General features: G+C 60.7%; 1 protein-coding gene across 4 annotated transcripts in view; it reads right to left on the bottom strand.

Annotated features, from left to right (window-relative positions):
* Positions 1-20,947, bottom strand: part of PRDM16 (PR/SET domain 16) — a 338,507-nt gene that overhangs the window by 12,388 nt on the left and 305,172 nt on the right. For 3 of the 4 annotated variants that reach the window (XM_045165710.1, XM_045165713.1, XM_045165712.1), the window contains 7 exons: positions 20,447-20,600; positions 15,283-16,696; positions 11,945-12,032; positions 8,899-9,068; positions 8,187-8,264; positions 2,118-2,287; positions 1,383-1,557 (listed from right to left, as the gene is read on the bottom strand). In XM_045165710.1, the coding sequence (XP_045021645.1) occupies positions 1,383-1,557; positions 2,118-2,287; positions 8,187-8,264; positions 8,899-9,068; positions 11,945-12,032; positions 15,283-16,696; positions 20,447-20,600 (2,249 nt within the window). The remainder of the gene's footprint in view (positions 1-1,382; positions 1,558-2,117; positions 2,288-8,186; positions 8,265-8,898; positions 9,069-11,944; positions 12,033-15,282; positions 16,697-20,446; positions 20,601-20,947) is intronic. The other variant, XM_045165711.1, reaches the window with a different exon arrangement.

Below are 20,947 nucleotides of genomic sequence, written 5' to 3'. Positions count from 1 at the left end.
CCCCTCGTCCCTCTGGGGACACCCAGTCTTTCCTGGGGACACCCAGTCTTTCCTGGTGACTCTCCTGGGGTGTCCTCTGTAGGGCTGAGAGCTGGGTCTGCCACTCAGGGACAGCACTGGGGGGCCGCCCACCCCAGGGAGGATGCCCCTGGCTTGTCCTTGTCAGCTCCCCGTCTGGCTCTGCCCTGGGCACAGGGGGTCACAGCTCAGGGGAGCCTGTATCAGCCAGGATGTGCCTCATGGCCTGGCTCCTGGATGCTCAGGTCCATGACTTACTCTGAAGGTGGAGACCTCAGAACTTGAACCACGGACGGCTCCCAGATGGAGCCCAGAGTGCTGCCAGAATGAAGCTCGCCACCCTGGGCGCAGATGGCAGGGCTGGGCTCCCACTAGACCATCACACATGACCAGAGCTGGGGACGGACCCAGGCACTTTGTTGGCCGCACCCCGATATCAAGGTCTTTGGTGCCTGGCAGGGCTGGGGCTCTGGGACATGCAGCCCATGGCCAGCCTCTCCCATGTCTCCTCTGAGCCCACTGAGGCACCCGGTGGGATCACCTTCCTGGGCATGGATTTAGCCCCTCAGAAGAGCCAGAAACATCCCGGGCACCAAGCCCATGTGCCACTTGTGGATCCTGAAGGTCTGCTCAGTGCCCCTGCTCTGCCTCTGGGGCCCCAGGGGTGAAGGAGATGCAGCCCGCCTGGGGGGAACAGACAAGCCCCTGGGAAGCTGGGTGTCCTGGGTGGGAGGGAACTGGGCCCTGGGCTGGCAGCCCACCCATGGGAAGAAGGGCTGGAGCCAGATGCCCAATCCTCTGGGCCTCATTTCCTCTGCAGAAGCAGGGGAGCACGTCCCTAAGTACTAGGAGTCCGGCCTCTCTGAGTCTCTGCCGCCGAGGCCTGGGATGAAGGGAATGTGTTACAGCCTCTACATCTTAGGATCCAAATTCTGCCATTTTCCTGCCTGTGTGTGTGTTTAAACGAGCAGCACTCTTGCTAGAAACTGTTCGTGTGTCAAATTCAACGAGCCTGTCCTGGAGTTGCAGAGGCATGGTGGATCTCATGAAAGGAGCCCTCACCTGGTTGACTTTTGGCCGCACTTGTTAACACTGAGGCCAACCCGTGCATTGAGGCCTTGTGCTGGTGGCAGTGAGTGTGTGACACCCGCCACTGGGCCGGGGTCTTGTTCTTTGCAGAAGCAGAGAGCCGAGGTGGGGTGGCTGGTGGGTGGGAAGGGTGCCAGCTGCAGAGCCTGCAGGCCTCGCCCTCTGCTGTGGGCCTGGGGTTTCTGGTGCTGTGGTGGGGGCCTGCTGTGGGCATGACCATATAGGGAACCATACAGAGTCCAGACCGTCCTGGGACCCCGGGACGTGTTTCTTACCGTTTGTCTGTTCGTGTTGATGCTTGGTTCATCTCACTGTTGGCAATAAAGTTTCTGATTTCAGAGAAATAGGAGTCTTCCTTCTCATCTAAAAGTGCGTGGTTGTCTGACTCGGAGGTGGGGGAGGAGGCGCTGGTCCCCAGGTGGTTGGTGAGGACCCCCGCATGCTGGCTCACTGTGGGGAGGGGGAGCATCAGAGGAGGGCGCCCCTCGGCTGCACCCCGCCTTCTGCGGCACAGCGGGAGCGGACAGGTGGCTGAAGGGGTGCACATGCGCGGCACTCTTAGGGAACACCCCTTAGAGAAGCCCAAGGGTACAAGGTTCCCCTGAATGAAGATGGCTTAAGGGGTGACTGCAGGCTTTCCCCTAGGGCTAGCCTGTGTGCCCCCTCCTCAGCCCTCCTCTCCCCACCCTGCACCCCGCCCCAACCCATCATCCCCATCCTCCAGGTCCCCCTCCCCATCCCCAGCACCCCGCCCATCACCCCATCCTCCAGGCCCCCCTCCCCATCCCCAGCACCCCGCCCATCACCCCACCCTCCAGGCCCCCTCTCTGCTCCCTGCTCCCTGCCCTGCCCATCACCCCATCCTCCAGGTCCCCCTCACCCCTCCCCAGCACCCCACCCTGACCCATCACCCCATCCTCCAGGCCCCCGTCCCTGCTCCCTGCTCCCCGCCCCTCCCCACAGCCCATCCTCCAGGGCCCCCGCACTCCTCCTCTGCGCTGCCCCCGCACCTGGCGCGTGCTCGTGTTCATGCTTCTTCAGGTGCCTGTCCAGGTTGGTCTGCTGCCCGAAGCAGCGGTTGCACAGGTGGCACTTGAAGGGCTTCTCCTTGTTGTGGATGTTCCGCACGTGCCGCTGGAGGTTGGAGGAGATGCTGAAGGAGCGGTCGCAGTACTTACACCTGGAAGACACGGCGCCTCAGCGGAGATCCTGCCCTCACAGCCTCCCTGAGGCCCCTGGACCACGGTGGAGAGCTGGGAGGCAGTCCCAGCCAAGTGTCCCTGGAAGCAGGTGTCCCCCCATCCCTGACTCTGGGTGGCTGATGCTGTGGGACTGTTTCCTGAGCTGGTGGAGGGGACTCTCTGGGGCTTGTGCCCCCGGGGTGGGCAGCACCGGGACTCCCTGGTGTCTTCTGGCATCTCCCCCTCTCTGCTGTCCTGTCCCCTGAGCGCAGGGTCCACAGCAGAGGGTGGCGTGCTCCCGGCAGCCTCAAGGGGGCAGCCGAGCACCAGGAAAGATGCTCCCAGCAGATTTTCTGGAAAGGAGCCCAGACCCGCTGCCTGCAGCTTTCCTCCCTGGCAGACAGACCCCTACTCTGGCCTGGTCCCAACTCCTCTTAGTGGGTCCTCAAGCAGACCCATCCCCCTTGGGGACTCAGCCTGCCAGTCCACTAGCAGTGGCTAGTGGCTGCAGGGCCGCGCCAACCCTTCTTAGTGTCCTTCTCTGCCCCAGGGTGACGGGGGCTCCCAGCCTCGCCCCGTCAGATGGCCTCCTGTCCATGGACCCCTTTGGTGGAGGTGCTCCCGGCCCTGTGCGCTTGGTTTATCTTAGTGCCCTCCTGGGGGCAACTGCTGCCAGGCTGCATGGCGCACTCGGGAAAAGAAAAAAGATGCTCTTTCCTTGGATGCTTTGGTTGTCCGAGTATCATGACACCAAGTTATCAGAGCAAAGCGTGAAGTTGCCACAAGGAGCAATCTGAGATGCTGGTGTGTGCAGGGTCCCTATGGGTGTGGGGCTTCTCCCAGGGCGGGGCAGAGGAGGGAGGGGGGGATGTCCCCCAGGTTATCACAGGGGAACCAACGGTGAAGGCCCAAGCAACACCGGCAGCAAGAAACAAGAACCAGAGAGAGTGGGGCATCGGGGACTGAGGACCCACGGCACAGCTCTGCAGACAGGGCCGCCTCCTCCTGTCCCAGGGGTTCAGGCCACCACCACTGGCCGGCCATTCCCACCCGTCCAGCGCGTCCAGCCAGGCCATGGCAGGGGGACTCCGGCTCTGGGTCTCCAGTTGCACATGGTGCGTGTGTCAGTCTGCTCATGCACTCGTGTGAGGCTATATGTGCATGCTTACGGGTGCATGTGTGATAGGTGTGCACATGTTGGTGGGCACGCTCATGTGCTCCTGGTCTCAGAACTTCTCTAGGGATGCCCATCTGCGGCTCAGAGGCACAGGAGCACTGACTTATCCATCCCTGAGCTCAGCTATTTCCCTGTTTTGGGAACAGGCTCCCGTGGATTGACAAGCATAGAGGCGAGCATGGCAGAGCGCTGACCAGGCAGGCCCTTGGGAAGCAGAGTCTGTGCGGCCAGTGTGGCGGGGCAGGGCTTGGGAGACTAGGTCTGCTCAGAGGGCGTGGCTCGGAGGTACGGGGACCTGTCCTGAGGACACAGCCTGGTGGCCGCACTCCAGCACGGTGTAGTGGTCACGAGCACTCAGCCCTGTGGACGGACACGTGTCTGAGGACACCCCGGGGCCCTGGCCTCTCACCCCAGTGCTGCCCGCTCACTTAGGAGGCGCTCGTCTGACACTTGACATTCAGAAGATGGCCCTGCCTGGGGAGTCTGGGCAAACCCAATGGCCCTGGGTCCCTGACACCCCCAGGCTGGCCACTGGGGCCCGGGGCTGAGCTTTTCCTGCTCAAAGCTGGTGGCAGCTCTCTGTGGCGGGAGGGTGAGAGCCCCCAAATTACCACCCCCTACTCGTGGGTGGCTTCTCCCTACCTGTAGGGCTTCATTGGTGGCTCAGATGGTAAAGAATCTGCCTGCAACGCAGGAGACCTAGGTTTGATCCCTGAGTTGGGAAGATCCTCTGGAGGAGGAAATGGTAACCCACTCCAGTATTCTTGCCTGGAGAATCCCCACAGAGGAGCTGGTGGGCTACAGTCCATGTGATCACAAAGAGTCGGACACAACTGAGTGACTAACACTTTCACCCAGAAGATAATACTTGTGGGACGGGCCCTGCTTGGAGGAGCCCAGACTGCTCCCCTGATGTGATTCTCGGGCTTCATTTACTCAGTCCCGAGGCTTCCAGATGCTGCCTGAGGCCAGACTCATGCTGGCTGCCTCCACAGCAGATGGGCTAAGAGCTGCCCATGATCCACGCACTAGTCCCCCGAGCTCCTTCAAGCCACCCCTTTTGCCCTGGGGCTGGCCTGCTGGGCCAGCTGAGCTGCCACCAGGCCCCCGGGAGCCCCTAGGATGGAGGGCCCTGGTCCTCCCACAGTCGTGTAACGTTCGGCAGCCTCGACTTGGACCCCTGTCCCAGTTGCCGGCACCAGGAGGGTGGCTGTCTTGTCCTTCTCAGCTGGGGTGACAGAGCAGTGGGACTGGGGCTTCAACCCTCTCCCCGCTGGGCTGAGCAGAGATGCTCAGGTGTGCTCTGACCCAGTGATCCCCTCTCAATAGTCCAGGAAGGAGGACTTTTACATCCCTGCCTGCACCATCTTGCTCCTCAACTCTGTCCCCAACACACCCTCAAACCCACAGAAACCTTTACCCCCTAGTGCTGCCAGGCTCGCCTGTAGGACAAGTGCAAGGCCAAGCTGGCCCCAGCCCACCCAACGGCCTTCCCACAGGCTGCATGGGGTGCTTGCCTCGGTCTACACGGATGTATGCACACTCAGCCTTCCTTTCCTGTATCTCTGGAAAAGTAGGGACCCTCGCTGAGCCCCAGCAGTGGCTGTGCAGTATCTCTGAGCAGTGGGACTGCTGAGTGAGAAACAGGACTGGATGAGGAGCTCGGTCGTGGGCCTGAGCACCGTCAACTCCCCAACCTCTGCTGGTGGGAGGGGCCAGGAGAGCAGCCACACATTCAGTTTGGTCACAGGGTTCTGAATCTGACCCTCTCCTGGTTCTAATCTAAATAAATGGCCCAGAGAAGTGCATCTGAAATTTAGGGGACTGGTGAGCCCAGGGCTGCGAGGGAGCAGGGCTCTCGGAGCAGCTGGAATTTGCGTTGTAAATAAGCTGACAAGTGGCTAGTGAAATTTATGGCCGTGCTGTATAAAATAGCACACCATCGCACTCCAACAGGAATGGGAAAGCGGAGACTGGCCAGCCGAGGCAGCGGGCAGCCAGGGGACCTTGCTGTGACCGCGTCTGCCCCCGCCCTGGGGAAGCCAGCGGTGTTGAAGATGCAGCACCGGGCGGGGAGAGTGAAATGGCCCCCGGTGGGGCGGTGGCTGTGTCCACTCTGGGACCTAGTGGGGCCGCACCAGCCACCAGAGAGAGGCTTTAGGTAACGTAAAAACTGGGAAAGGAAAGATAGCAGAGATTTTTGTAACCCTGTGCTGTGTGCTTAGACGCTCAGTCCTGTCCGATTATCTGCAACTCCATGGACTGTGGCCCGCCAGGCTCCTCTGTCCATGGGGATTCTCCAGGCAAGAATACTGGAGTGGGTTGCCGTGTCCTCCTCCAGGGGATCTTCCCAACCCAGGAATGGAACCCAGGTCTCCCACATTACAGGTGGATTCTTTACTGTCTGAGCCACCAGGGAAGCCCAAGAATACTGAACTGGGTAGCCTATCCCTTCTCCAGCAGATCTTCCTGACCCAGGAATCGAATGAACCAGGGTCTCCTGCATTGCAGGCAAATTCTTTACCAGCTGAGCTACCAGGGAAGCCCTTTGTAACCCAGGCTTAACAATAAAATGAACAAAGAACAGACACGTATGGGCCACCTGGAGCCCTGATGGGAATGGTAACAGGACCTTGCTGGGCACGTGGACTCAGCACAGTTAGCAGGATGGGGAGCCACAGAGGAAACGATCTGCAGATGGGGGGAGGTGAGCATCCTTAGAGCCGGAGTCCCAGGTCCTGCCAGGAGCCCACGGTCAGCCCACGTGCATCCAGAGCGGGACTCAAGACCCCCGACCCACCTCTGGGCAGCGCCGGAGGGAACCCTGGACAGGCTGCCAGGACAGAGGAAGCAGCCGCCCTCCTTCCCACATCTCAACAAGCCCTATGTTCTGGAGCTTGAAAAAACATCATCAACTGCCCCTCATCTCCCAGCCTCACTCAGAGATCTCTAAACTAGGACACCGGCCCAGCCGGGCAGAGGTTTGTCACTCTAAGGGGTCGTGCCCACTGTGTGTCACACTAAGGGGTCTGTCTTTCTCTTGCTTGTGGGGGCACCTACCCACCAGCCGGGACTCCGCGGGCACACACGCAGTGCACACATATGGGGTGCAGACAGGCGGTGGCGGTTTTCATTGGCGTCACTGGGGTGGCCTGGCCTGTGCCAGCACTGGCCTTCTGTGGATGAACTTGCACTTTCTTTCCTCCAACTGAAGCCCCTCCAATTCCCAAAGTGAGGCCAGATGCCCCAGTGACGTCACAAGACAGGCCCACACCCCAAACTCCTCATTGTGGGGCTGCCTTGAGCTAGATACAGTCAGGATTTGCAATGCCAACTTTCAAAGCAATTTTTGTTACTCGTGTCGAAACTCACAGATTGAAAGAGCAAAAGAAATCAATGATAATTAAATCCTTCTATAAACATGGACCTGAACCCCCAGGGGCTCTTATATGCAACCCTGTCCAGAAGTTGGTTCTCCTTACAGAAACACACAGGGCTCCTTGTCCGGGAGAGAAGCAGGCCAAGCCCTCCTTTGTTAAGTTGTAAGTCACTTTTGGAGGGGAACAGGGTGGGGGGCTGTGTGCTGTGGGCCAGCTGAGGGCACTGAGCAGATGACTGGTGAGCGACGTGAGCTAATGCTTACCTGGCTGGGACAGGGCCTGGGGGCTGTGATGCCTGCAGGAGCCCCTGTGGCTGCCCTGCCCAGGGATGGGGATACATCCTCATTCTCCTGGACCCATGGGTCACTCCCAGCTGTGTGCCTGGATGACAGGAACCTGACGCTGCTCACTTAAAATGATGCCAGACCCCTTGCTCCCGACGGCTGCTGTCCACCAGACAGCCCAGGATGTTATCCTGGCACTGGGACTAGCATCCCCCAATTTGTCTCAAGGTCTCCATTCCCTGGGACTCCCGGGCCCTCCCCCGGGTGGGGTCCCCGAAAGCCAGGATGTTACCCTCAGCTCTTTTCTTGGCCGGCAAATGCCCTAGACACCAAGAGAAAAGGCCAGAATGGTCAGCAAGTGTGGCTGTGAGCTTGGACCCTGGCAAGTCAGGGGCGTCTCTGAGCCCGAGGCTCCAAGTCTTTGAAACAGGGAGACGCCCCCACCAGTTGTGAATGTGAAATGTAGAGGCTCTCACAGCCCCCATGCGCTTGCGACCACATTCTGCAGGGAGGGGACGAGGCACCGAGGAGCAAGGTCGGGGCAGACAGGGCTCCCGTCTAGGGTGGTCGGGGCACCTAGGTGAATCCTCAGGACGCCCCCAGCTTGGGTAGGATCCAAGTTTGCATGGGGCTCCTTCTCTGAGACCAGCCCACCCTGCCTTAGGGGCTCACCCTGGTCCCCTGCCCAGGCTGAGGTCAGCAATGGCCGGCGGCTGTGGGGAGGTGGGTGGAGGTGGGCTGGGTGGTGGTGACGCTGAAGCTCCCTCTCCACACAGACCACCCCTGGGCCTGGCTTCGCTCTCCAGTTGACACCCCAGTGGCAGGAGGAAGGGCTGCTCCCAGACACGCTCCGGGGTCAGTGGGTGGGAACCTTCCAGAAGCCTGATCTTTACAATATCCCCAGGTGCGTGAGGGCTGAGCGGCCAGGATGGAGTGACCCAGTGAGTGACCTGGAGCAAGGTCAAGCATTGCTTACACCTGCTGCCCATCCCGTGGCAGGGGAAGGGGAGGTCTGCCAGGAGCCTGCCTCCCCCACCCCGACTGGGCGGGCTCCTACCTGTACGGCTGCTCCCCGGTGTGCGTCCTCAGGTGTCTCGTGAGGTTTGCTGACCGGGGGAAGATCTTGCCACAGTACCTGGGGGCAGGCAGTGGGGGAGGGATCCATCAGGCAGGCGCTTTGCCATAGAGGTGGGCACCCAGGTGTTTTCTGGTGCTGTTTCTCTCACACCTGGGGGCAGGTGACCCACTGCACACCCTGGATTTCAGTTTCTCCTCGGCCTCGGGGCCCAGCTGAGTGTCACAGAGAGGCTGAACACACACCACTGGGCAGCTGGCGCTGGCTCACGCTGGCCCGCTCAGGGCCGTGCCCCTGCCTGAGGCAGTTTCTCAGCCCCCAGCCCAGCCTGGGCCGAGCTGGAAAGCACCGGCTGCACAGGCCTGTGCAGCCGGGGACTGGCCGTCTCTCCTTAGTGCTGGGCTTCCCACCGCCCCCAGAGCCGGGGTTAAACACGGACCAGCAGCTTTAACTTCCGGCTTGGAAATTCCAACCTGCTGGCCAAGGCTGCATTTTCTTGTGCTCACTGGAGCACCGCTTGGTAGGGGACATGTGGATATTTTCAGGGAATGACCTCAAGGGGACGATGGCCGACTGGCTACCATGCCGGACCCTGGCTGAGACTGAGCTTTTTCCTGGAAGTGCAGGTTCATGGGCCCTTGTGGCGCCTGCAGCCACCTCGCTGGGGCTGCCTCAGGGGCTCACCGCATCTCACCTGCACGTGTATCGCTCCTTGCCCTTCCTGAGAATGGGGTCTGAGAGCGTTGGGGGCGGGGACCGGAAGTTGAAGGGGTGGTGTGGGAGGGGCTGCAGGGAGCTGCCAGAGTCCACCTTCATGGCCGCGAAGCTCTCCAGCTTCTCCGTCATGGTCTCAATGGCTGACATCTGTTGGCAGGAGAGTGGGAGAGGCTGTGGGGCTCCATTGCACCCCCAGTCTTGACGCACCTGGACCCACCCCACACCTGGGTATCCTGGATGACTGAGCATGGATCATGGACAAGCAGGCTATCATTGGAACCAGCGGTCTCCTTCTTCTTGGCCACTGGGCTGGGTTCTTTCACTTCCTGCAGCCAGCCCTGCTCTGGTCCTTGTTTGGAACCCTGTCACAGTCCAGGGTCCAGGCTGGGGGAGCTGCAGCTGACCATCCCCTGCAAGCCCCCAGGTGGCGCGGGTCACGGGCACTTGTGATCACAAAGCGCCTTACTTTGAAACCAGCCAGCAAGCCCTGCTGGCTCGATCCCTGGCTAGCACTCCTTATGGCTAATTTGGGATGAAGACAGAATTATACCCTTTTTTGTTCGTTTTTTTGAGTGGTCAAAAAATTTAGTTAGTGTTGGTCGCTCAGTCTTGTCTAACTCTGCAACCTCATCGACCACAGCCTGCCAGGCTCCCCTGTCCATGGGATTTTCCAGGCAAGACTACTGCAGTGGGTTGTCATTTCCTTCTCCAGGGGATCTTCCCAACCCAAGGATCGAACCCAGATATCCCACATTACAAGCAGATTCTTGACTGAGCTACCAGAGAAGCCCAAAAAATTAAGATAGCTATCTGAATCTCAAATTAAAAAATGGCTCACAAACCTGAAGCACCACCACCACCTAGTGGCAGCAGACCATAACTACAGGCAAAGTGCTAAAAAGAAATTCAACAGCTTAAGACTACACTCAACCGTGGAATGCCAAAGCCAACGTGACGTGTGACACAAGACGGGGTGACAAGGACCGGAGGGGCTGCCTGTCTGCTCCTTGGAGACGCCAAGGGCTTGCCTGGGGAGGAGAAGGGAGCTGCTTTCTCCTGGCACTGCTTATTTCCACCTGGTGGGCAGTGTTCTGACTAGAATCCTGTGCTGCCTTGGGGCTGGGGCACAGAAGCAGGCAGGGGGCTGCGCAGGCCTTAGCAGCACTTCTCCTCTCCGCCTGAGACTGCCTGCTGCAAGTCAGGCCCTGTGGGAGGCTGGGATGAGACTGAGAAAGGAAGAGTTTTCATTGTGTCTGGAATCCCTCAGGGTTTAGTCTGGGGAACAACTGAATGGTTACGATAAGACACCAGAAAGGGGTTATCAAACAGAAGATGGGGTCCATCCTATGGCTGAGGCCTCCCTTGACGCTGGGCTGCCACCTAGACCCTGGCCAGCTCTGCACAGTTGCAGGATTTGGGCCTCACCGTCCCTATGGGATGGGCATGCTCCCCTGTCACACGCATGCTGCTTCCAGCTGTGGACGGCCCGCCTGTCTCCAATGATGGACAGATGGACACTGCCTGGCCCCTCAGATGCTGTCCAGACTCTCACTGGCACATCCGTGGCCTAGATGATGGGATCTAGGCACACAGACTGCTGCCCATCTGCCAGTGGGTCTCAGTTTTAGCTGCAGCCTTGGGAGGTTCTGGGACTACTGCCCTAGACTCCTCGGGACCCCAGAGGTGGTGAGGAGAAGTGGTCTGGCAGGACTGCCTCTCCCTGCTCCACCAGGGGCTGTACACCTGTATGTTGGGCCTCAGAAGAAATGAGAGGCAGCTGACCAGAGCATGTTGGTGTCTTTGTGCATTGTGACCCCCGCCCCCCACCCCAAGACTTTACAGTGGCTGGAAGCTGCCCTGTCCGAGTGATGGCCTCACCTCAGACCATTTCATCAGGGGACTTACTAGTCACCTCTCCCACCCCCACCCCCAGAACTGGGCTCAGGGGTAGGCAGCAGGGGTAGCCAGTTGGGGGAGCGGGCAGCAGAGACAATGGGCAGCCAGCCCCCTGCCAGGCCCCTCTTCCTCAGGCCTGGGAGGGTCCGGCCCGCCCGGCCCACTCTGCCTGATCAGATATTCCCGGCCAAGCTCCCGCACAAACACAAACACAGGATGTGCCTGGCTGGCTTGCCTGCTTTTTCCAGCAGGGCCTGAGGAAACCAGGGGAAGTTCTTAACCAAACTCCGAGGCCCCCATGAGACAATGGGAGGCAGTAAGTTTAGCTGTGAACCCAGGCGGGGTACAGGTTCCACAAACTATGTGTTTGTCCCAGGCGGGAAACGTGGAGGGAGAGAACAATGCCTGGGTCTGGAGTCTGGGTCCAGGCTGGCCCACAACTCAGTCCTGAGTCCTCCGGCTGGGGCAGGGGAGGCCCGTGGGTCTGGGGCCGGGGCCGGGCTCCAAGCGGTGAGAACAGGGGCACAGAAGTGCCTGCAGGCTTGGCGGGGTCTGTGGCTACTCCCCAGACTTGGGGGTTCTTTTTCCCAGACTCCTGATTCTGGTCTTGACAGGTGGCCTTGCCACCCTCTGCGTCCCCGGGGGAGGGTAGTCCGTCTGTCCATGACCCCCTGGGATCCCCTGAGCTCGATGCCAGTCCCTCTGCTGCTGTCCTGCTCCCTGCCTCTGCCCCCTGCACTGCCCCTCCTCTGCTGATTTTTTCTCTTAAGTGCCCCCATGTCCCTTGTACCAGAGAGGCTGCTGGCGTCCACACCTCCCTGGGTCTCTCCTATTCATTCTCCCTATGGTCCAAATGTTTGGGTATGCTCCATCAGAGCTGCAGCCCACCGCTGCAGGGGGGTCGTTCGTAGTGACCAGCCGTGGGTCGAGGGGGCACCCGTGGCCAGTGTCCCTGGCTGCTTCCTAGGGCGCCCCCGCCAAGGACCACCCTCCTGCCTCACCTGTCTGGCCCTGTCTCCTCTTCCCCAACCTCACAGGGATGGGTGCGTATGCAGAGACGGGAAGCAGAGACCTGCCTGGGGCTTGTGGCTGGGCCTGGATGGACCTCACGCTCCCACTGGCCTTACCTGGGGGTGGAAGAGCAACGGGGATGGCCTCAGGTACTTTTCCTTAAGGGCTCCCACCGGGTCGGTCACCTTCCGCTTCTCCACCCTGCTGGACAGCAACACAGAGGGTTACGGACCCCACTGAGCAGCCCAGCACTGGGCGGGGAGGGGCCGTGGTCCCTGCCCCTCCTGCCACCTGTGCCCCATCAGTCACAAGGTGGGGGCCTCACCTCTAGCCCAACTTCCACGGGCCCTGTGACCACGTCTCACCTGATGTTGTAGGATGGTCTGTGACCCGGCTGTGTACTTGCCTGTATGAGCACATGCTCCCCACACCACACCCAGGTCTGGACCCCTTCGAGTCTCCCCAGTGTCCCCCCAACCACCCAGCTGCCAGCGCCCATGCATGTGATGAACGCCTGATAATGGAGCTAGGACTCTTCCCTAAGGGTCCCGTGTGTGGCAGCCTATGCCCACTGACCCGTTTGCCCAGCGAGGGCTCAGCCTTGTTGGGGTCCCTGGGCTCCCCAACAGCGGAACGTGGGGCACACAGGGGCTGCCACCTACACTCAACTTCCCTGTTCTGCCGAGCCCTTGGCACAGGTGCTCTGTCCAACTGGGTGGGTGTGTGAGCGACCAGGGTCCATCCGGGCAGGGCTGTGCGAGTGATCAGCAGGTTTCTGTCCTGGGGAGGTCTCAGGGCCTCCCCACAGCAGCCAGGCAGTGTCTACCTAAAACCTCAAGACCTCTGCTGGAGACAACAATTCCAGAATCTTCCCCAAATGCCAGTACAACTGCCAATCACAGCAAGTGGAGGAGGAGGCTGTCCCTCCTCCCCTGACCTCCTTCTCTCACCATTTCCAAATGATGCCTGCCTCAGTCCCCGCCATGGGAGTCAAGATTTACACAAGGTGACTTGGGGAGTCCTACCACCTCGCTGCAGGCAGACTCAGCTGCGGGGACCGCCGCCTCGTCTGTCCAGGGCCACACTCCCACCCCTCTAGGGCTCAGCTCTGCCCCTAGGTGACCTCAGGGCCTTAGCAGAGGCCCCGTTCAAAGCTGGGCTGGGTCGGTCTTTCAATAAGGCCGCCGGGGTGGGTGGTGTGGGCGAAGAGGAAGGGGTCTCACAGTGGGCGAGGGGGTATTGAAGATCGTCTTCTGCCTTCTCCTGCCCTCTGTGACTCATGCAGCCCAGCAGGCTGGCTCCAAGAAGCCCCTTCCAGCTGACCCCTGACCCCCAGAAGACATGCGCCCTGCCAAGGTACACGGCTTTTGTCATCACAGTGTCCCTGGCCCTGTCACAGAGCCAGCAGCATGTGGAGGTGAGAAGGGCTGGAGGGTCAGGGGGGAGTCAGCCTGGCGGTGTTGGGGTTCCTCCAACCCGGGGAAAGGAGGGTTATGGGTATGTGTCCATGGTCACACCCAGGGGGGCCTGTGGGGACACTGGGGAGTTTTGCTGGAGTCACCCCAGGACCATCCAGGAGCTGGGGGGACCTTGTCCCCTAGCCCTTGGCCAACGTTTACGCAGGCAGTGACTCTCGCCCACACCTTCACTTGGAGGGAACCTTCTCGACACCACAAGTGTTCATCTTGACTGGGCTCAGGGGGCAGTGGGGAGAGGTTACTCCATATCTCGGGCATTTTTCTGGTGTCTGTGTGTGAGGTTGGGGACCAGGCAGCCCCTCCATCAGCAGCTGTACCCTAAATCCAGAGGGCAAGAGCCTGGCACAAGCCAGGTCTCAGAGAAGTTCGGGCAGGAGGGGAGGGTCCGGGGGCCCTGTGGCCGATTCCTGCTTCCAGGCCTGACTGGATGCCCCGCCAACTTCCAGAAAAAGGCCCAGAGCCCTGAACCAGGCCTGCAGTGGGGAGGGGAGGGGCAGAGGAGGGCTGGGGGCTGGGAGGGGAGCTGGGACAGGGTGGCCGAGGTGGCCGAAGGGAAACAGTTAACCCAGAGCCTCTTGAAGGCCTGCTGGCTCCAACTCGGGAGGCTTGACCAGGAGCCTTGCTCGCTAGCTCTCCAGTCCCACCCCTTCCTCTGCGTGAGGGCTGCTTGCCCTGGTGGGGTCTCCTCCCTCGAACCCCAGCTATCTCCTGTCCCCCACACTGAGTCCCACGGATTCAACTGAAATTGGCAGGTGCCCCCGGGCCTCTGACGGGCATGTTCACCCCAGAAAGCCTGTGAGCCGCCGTCAGGGCTGACGGGCCTCTGGTCACTTTCTCACACCATCTGTGGATGGTGTGTTCTTAAAGAAACACCCAAGGGACCGTCTTTCAGGTCTCCTGTGATGACAGCGCCACGACCTGGCAGGAAATGGAAGCAGCTGCAGACACAGGCCAGCCGGCCGGGTGAGCACGGCGGGGGCTTGGGTGGGTGCGGAAGGCAGAGCAGGGGGCTGGTCCATGCTCCCTCCTCCCCGTCGCTGGCAGCCCTGCCACCATTCTTCCCGCTGCACCTTTGCAGGGGTGACCTCACCTGCACGCCCATCCCCAGGCCCTGCTTGGCCCCTGTGCTTCACACGAGCCCTCAGAGTGGCCACGTGCTCCCTGAATTCTCACGTAGACGCGCTCACCTGTGTGCACACGGGCCCCTCCCACACAGAGCCGTGGGCCTGTAATAGTGGCTGAAGCACCACACGTGCCCGCCCCTCCAGGCCCCTCCCAGCCCCGCCCAGGGGCACAGCTCCCTCCTGAGGCCTCAGCCCTCCCAGCACCCCGGGACACGTGCAATGGGGGCCAAAACCCCCTGATCAAAGCCTGCTCAGAAACTGGGGAGGGGGAATCAGTTGGCCCCTCACCAGAAGGTCTACCAGAGGGCTGGAACGCTGATGTTTTGCAAACCTTCCAGAGCTTTCACCTTTCTCCCTCCTCCTCCTCCCTCTGGGGAGAAGTGGCTCCTCCTCTGATCGCCCCTAGGCCAACAGGAACCCCAGCTGTGGCTCCGGAGAGGGGTGGGGCCCATGTAGGGGCCACAGGGCAGTCATAGGGAAGCAGAAATGCTTTAGCAGACCTAACAGCCAGGAGTGTCATGGGAGGCAGAGTCGGTCCAGAGAGGGAGGCTGGAGATACCAGCAGGTGGGCTTCTGGGGTGGAGTCTGAGGGCAGGCTGGGGTTGGGGTTCAAGGGAGGGCAGCGGCTCTCCCAGTGGCATCTACAAAAGGGAGCCAAGTGTGCTCAGAAGACCCTGCCAGGCACCCACCCTAGGAAAGTGCCGAGTCGGGCCTGGACTTCAAAGCAGCACAGACCCCTCCCTGCCCAGAGCTGAAGCACCTCCTGAAGCTGCAAAGACAGAGGGACGAAGCTTGGGGGAGCAGGGGAGGTGGTCCCCAGGGAGAGCACGTGAGGGCGGGGCATGTGAATACCTGTAGATGGGGTCCATGAAGAAGGGCGATGGCTTGGCGTAGTGCAGGGGTGGCTGCTGGGGCAGCTGGGCCGGGCACGCCTTGGGCAGCCCCTCGCTGGGCCCCAGCCTGCGCTCGCCATACACGTGGTTCTTGCGGGGCTCCCGTGCCCCTCCGTTCTGGCTGGCCCGCGCGCGGCTGCCAATGCTCAGGTCCAGCGGCTGCTCCTCGCCAGACACCGGGGCTGGGGGCACCTTGGGCGCTGGCAGGATGGGCTTGGCCTCTTTGGGTTTGGTGGTGAGGTCAAAGGGGGACTCGGCACTGGGGCCGCCGGCCTTGAGGGCGTCCCGGGGCGACTTTGGCTCGGCCTTGACCAGCAGGTTGTGGGTGAGGGCACGGTCCGTGAAGGGGTACAGGGAGTGGGGGAGGTGGGGCAGGAACTGGAAGGGGAACACGGAGTGGTAGGGCAGCGCGCCCAGCTTCTTCTCTGGCACGCCCATGAAGCCGGGCCCGAAGTACTTCTCAGCGATGGACGCAATGGCCTTGATGGAGTCGCCCGCTGCTCCCGCCGCTGTCAGCAGCTGCTCCTGGGGTGGTGGGAAGAAGTGCTGGGAGTAGAAGACAGGAACCTCGCCCACACTGTTCGGGGCGCCTGGGGGCACCGTGCTGCCCCCGAACTCGGGCTTGCCCTCGGACGCCTTGCCCTTGTCCTTGGTCTTGTCGCGGTCACTATCCACGTCGCTGTCTAGGTCGGAGCCTGTGCCCGTGGTCGTGTCCAGGTCGGTCCCGGTCGTGGTGTTGATGTCCTCGAAGTCGCTGCCGTCTGACAGATCACTGCCCCGGGGCTTGAGTTTGGTGGCATACGCCTCCTCCAGGTGGCCCTCCAGCTTCTCCTCGGGCCCCGCGGCCGCTGCGGTGCCCTGGCTACTGTTGCCGACGGCGGAGACGAGGGGCAGGGCCGGGTTCCCCAGGGGGCTAGGGAGCTTGGCGTCCTGCGTGTGGTTCAGGGGGCTCTTGAGCAGCGGCGTGGGAGGTAGCAGAGGTGGCCGGGGATACAGGGATGGAGGGAAGATGCCCGGGAAGCCGGGCGTGAGCGTGGGGAAGCTGGGGGGTGCCGTGGAGAAGGGCAGGCTCCCAGGGTGCGGCCTGGAAGGGAAGTACTCGCCGAAGCCCAGGCCGGCGTGGTTGAGACCAGGGGGCGGCTTGGCCTTGTCCATCAAGGGGCTGGGGGTCAGGGGCAGGCCGGGCGCGAAGATGCCTCCCGGCGGGTAATGGTTCTTGCCCTCGCAGAAGCGTCGGTGCTTGTTGAGGGACGAGGTAGTGCTGAACATCTGCCCGCAGTCCTTGCACTTGATCTGCGTGCGGCAGTCCGCGTGCATGCGCTTGTGGCGGCACAGGTTGGAGAACTGCGTGTACGACTTGTGGCAGACCTCACCTGAGGGCAGCAGGGCAGAGACAGCGGTGTGAGGGGAGGCGACGGGGACCCGCACTGCCTGGGGCTGGGGCACCGGGGGTCTGGCTGAGTGCCTGGAGTGGCGTGCGCCTGGATGTGTGCCTGTGTGTGTGAGTGCATGTGTGCACATGTGTGTGCACACGTGCGTCACTGGGTATGACTACCTGCATGTGTGCTCAGGTGTATGCATGGATGTAGGTATGCCCACAGGTCTATGGGCACGTGTGCTTATGTACACAAGTGTGTCATGCATGAGTGTGTATGTTCACAAACACATGTTGCACTATAACTGTGTCATCACATGTACTTGCATACACATGTGTACATATACATATCTACGCACATGCATGCTTCCCTGGCATTGGTCTCTGGTGACCAAGATGGGTTGGCGACGATGTTCCTGTTCCTACCCTGGGGTCCCTGGGTGGCCTAGGTAGATCTCTACCCACTTCGGCCTTCACTGGAGAATGGGCCCTGCTGCTCTGTGTTCTCCTGACCCCATGAGTTTGTCAGGTGGGACCGAGGTCTTCAAAGTCGCTCCCAGAGATGGGCAAAGACACGGCATACCATCTTGTGTGCAGCTGCACCTGCCCATCCAGACTCCCCACCGGGTCTCCCTACCATGCCAGCCACGCTATTCCAGCAGAAGCGAGTAAAACAACACCCCCTGGGCTAGGCCGCCCACTTCCTAAGGTTTAAAATGCTCTCAGCTTCCCCCCTCGTTCTGCCTCCGGCCCTGTGAGCTGCTCCCAGGACAGGGAGGCCTCAGGAGCGACCAGCCCCTTGGGGTTCTTAATCCCCAGGCCGGGGAGCAGAGCTCCTGGCTATGAGATCAGAGTCTGGGGGTGGCTAGAAGGTGGAGGTGGGAGGGGAGCCCCTGAGGGGGCTGGTTCCACATCTGAGAAAAGTGAGACCTCCCCAGACTGGGATGAAGAGGCCGCTCCAGCTCTGTGCGTAAAAGGAGAGGGTGGCGGCCAGAGCCGAGCAGCAGGCCCCGCAGGCCCCGGCGACCCAGTCTCGCCATTTTCCCAATGGTGAGCTGAGTGTCGGACAACAGCCAGTTTTTCTTTCTCTTCTTGTTTTCCTAACCAGCAACAGAGGAACACACACAGACACACACACACACACACACACACACACACACACACACACACTGTCTCTCTCTTTCTCTGCAGGACGATTTGCTTCCTAAATGCAGCCCCCATGGAAACAATGATTTCAGCGTGTTTTTTGCTCTCCGCACACTCTCGCGGCCTGATGTCATGCAAATCTTGCTGGGAGCGCTGGCCCCGAGCTGATCGTGCTCTTTAATCACAATATCTATTTATATTAACGGCTCTGCCTTCCTGGCTGTCTGGCTTGGCGGGACGTTTTCAAGGCTGAGGGGGAAGAGCACTGCCTCGTTTAATCAAATCTGCCCTTTTTGGGAGGAGGCTGGTACAGAAGGGCCGCTGCTCCTTGGGAAGGTCTATAAATACCCTCAGGCCGCCTGCCGACCCTCGGGGGAAGAGAGGCCACTCCCTGGCTCAGGGCTCCTGGCCAGACGAGTGACACCTTGCTATGTTCCCAGCCCTTGAAGAGGCTCAGTGACGCCCTCTGTCCCCCATAGTGGGGCTTCGTGGCACCTTATCAGTGGCTTCTGCCATCCTGAGCTTGGAAATGGCACCCTTCAGGGCAACTCCTGGTGTGTGTGGTGGGGGTGGCTCGGGGACCAGTGGCCATGCCTGGGCAAAGGGAGCCTGGGACCCTTGCTTCCCATCCACCCAGTCACACGAGAAAGGGGTCCTGATGAAATGCTGGGGCTACAGAGAGGCCTCTGGGAGACTGACAACCCTGGCGAGGTGGGTCCTGGTCCTATGATGGCTGACAGAGCTGGCGAAGGGAGCTGGCTTCCTGCAGGGGCTGGGAAAGGCCCAAGCAGTCGACCACGAGCTGGACGCGGGACCAGCGCCTGGTGGAGTGTACCCATGCCCTGCGGGATGCAGAGGGACCCTGGCCACTGCCTGTGCTTGTCAGCAGTTTCTTTTCCTGTAGAGTATGCATGTGGATTGTGTGTGTGTGCAAATGCACACACATACACATACTCACTCTCAAGAAGTGCATTTTCCCTGACTAAGGGAGTGGGTGACCCAGGTGGGATGGGGGCTCAGTCACCTCTAGCAAGACAGCTGGAAGCCTAGGCTCGGGGCAGTGGGCAGGAGGGGAGCATAGCCCCAGTTACCCAACAAAGGCCTGACCAGCCAGCGAGTATGGCCTCTTTGGGGGAGCAGTCCAGTCCTGTGAGACCCCCACATTGCTGAAACCACTGAGACCCAAGTCCTCAAGTTCCCAGAGTTAGCTCCTCCCACCCCCAACATTGATGTGCTGGGACCAGAGAGGTCCCAGGCCACCCAGCCTGGGGTCAGCAGTCAGGCCCCTGGAGCTGCAGCGGGGCCTCGAAAGCCTGGTCACTTCACACTGCCAAGACTTTTTCCTTCTCTGTTACTTCCCTTCGGTTGGACACAGTGTGGTCCCTGCTCCGTCAGGTTTTGTAAGGGTGCTGCAAACTCATGTGTGTGAAATGACAGCTCAGCACAACCTCGTGTGGACAATGACTCAGCACAATCTTATGTGAATGACCCTTAGTGTGATGCTGATGAGTCGGGACAATCTCGTGTGAATGCTGACTCAGCAGAATACTGGTGTGACCCATGAGTCAGGACAACACTGGTGAGTTAAGCTGGCTGATGAGTCAGCTCTGTGTTGGTGTGAACAGTGACTCAGCACAATCTCAAGTGAGATGACCTGGTGCAATGCTGGACAGAAGAACCTTCAATATCTCCTGAACTCTGAGAAGTAGGGTCATGCTCCTGCACTGGCCCACTGGATTCCCAGGATCTAACCCTGTGACCTCTGACTCCTCTCCTATTACTTCCCTCCCCAGACACACCACAAGCTCAAGGCTTCTGTGCTCATAGCACCCTGTCATGAGCCTTCTCGGCAGGCACCCTGTGGCTCTCACCCCACCCCCTGCCCACCTCCTCGAGCTCTCTGCCAGAACTTGGGTTACCCATAGACCATCCCACCTCCCAGCATATGGGTCAGATGACACCTACTTGGGCACCTGGAGAGCCTCCTGACCCTGCAGCCCTCCCCCACCCTGGTGATGGCTTAGCTTCTGTCTCCTCCACTGGCAGGTCAACGGCATGTGGACAGGGGTCCAGTTACTCATGGCTGGCCCATGCCACCCAGGTTAGCACAGGGATACAGCCTGGGGTCCCCAAAGGCTGCAAGTGGGTGGGAAGCACTGATATTATCACACCTGCTGGAGCTCTGGGCAGCCCGTGTGTGTGGGGAAGGGGAGGTGGGGAGGGAAAAGGTAAGTTGCTGGCTTCTCTGCAGGACCACAGGGATCTTCACTACCCACTGCCCACCTCCAGCCACTGGACGAGTGAGCCACAGGGAGGACCCAAGGGGCACAGGAGGGGAAAGTGAGGCCAGAGCAAGATGGATCCCAGAATGAGAGGGTGCGAGGGAGCAGGGTAATGATAAAGTGGCACCAGGAGGCAGCCACCCCTAGGCAGAGGGATTGGCAGCTGCCACAAGTGTTTTCTGGACAGATGGGGTCCCACGAGCAGGGAAGAGCCTGAGGACTTCACCCCTTGGCTGACCCCCAAGCATTGCCCACCCTGGGCACACGGGAGGGAGCTGGGCGGGGGCTGGGCGGGGGCCAGGCAGCGACCACTCACTCACATATAAAAGGTTTGACGGTGCTGTGGATGTGCTTGTGCTGCTTGAGGCCCGAGGAGGTGGCGAAGGTCTTCCCGCAGTCGGGGCAGGCGTGGGCCCGGGCGCCCACATGCTGGGAGCGGATGTGCCGCTGTAGGTTGCTGGGGTCCGTGAACACCTGGGGACACAGACGCTGGTGCGTCATATTCTGTCGGTTGCTCCCTGTGGACCCTGGGTCAGGTCACGGGACGGGGGTCTCACTGGGTGCTCTGCCCACCACCCTGAGCCTGGCCGGACAGGTCTCTGCTGGAGCAGTGACCTGCTGGATGGCCTTAGGTGGGCTGTCAGGCCTCCCTGGACTCTGGTTCTTCAATAATAATTCCCGACAGAAGTGTGGCCCTGAGGGTGCTCCAGACAGGAGCTCAGAAGCTTTCTTAAGGTCTGGGTCTTTGACCCAGGAGTCTGTCCTGCCATGTAGGTGGGAACCCGAGAGGACCTGGGTCTGGCCCCCCTCTGCTTCCCTGC

Source organism: Bubalus bubalis, chromosome 5, assembly GCF_019923935.1.
Source record: "Bubalus bubalis isolate 160015118507 breed Murrah chromosome 5, NDDB_SH_1, whole genome shotgun sequence".
Taxonomy (NCBI): domain Eukaryota; kingdom Metazoa; phylum Chordata; class Mammalia; order Artiodactyla; family Bovidae; genus Bubalus; species Bubalus bubalis.
This window is presented reverse-complemented; position numbering and strand designations above follow the sequence as displayed.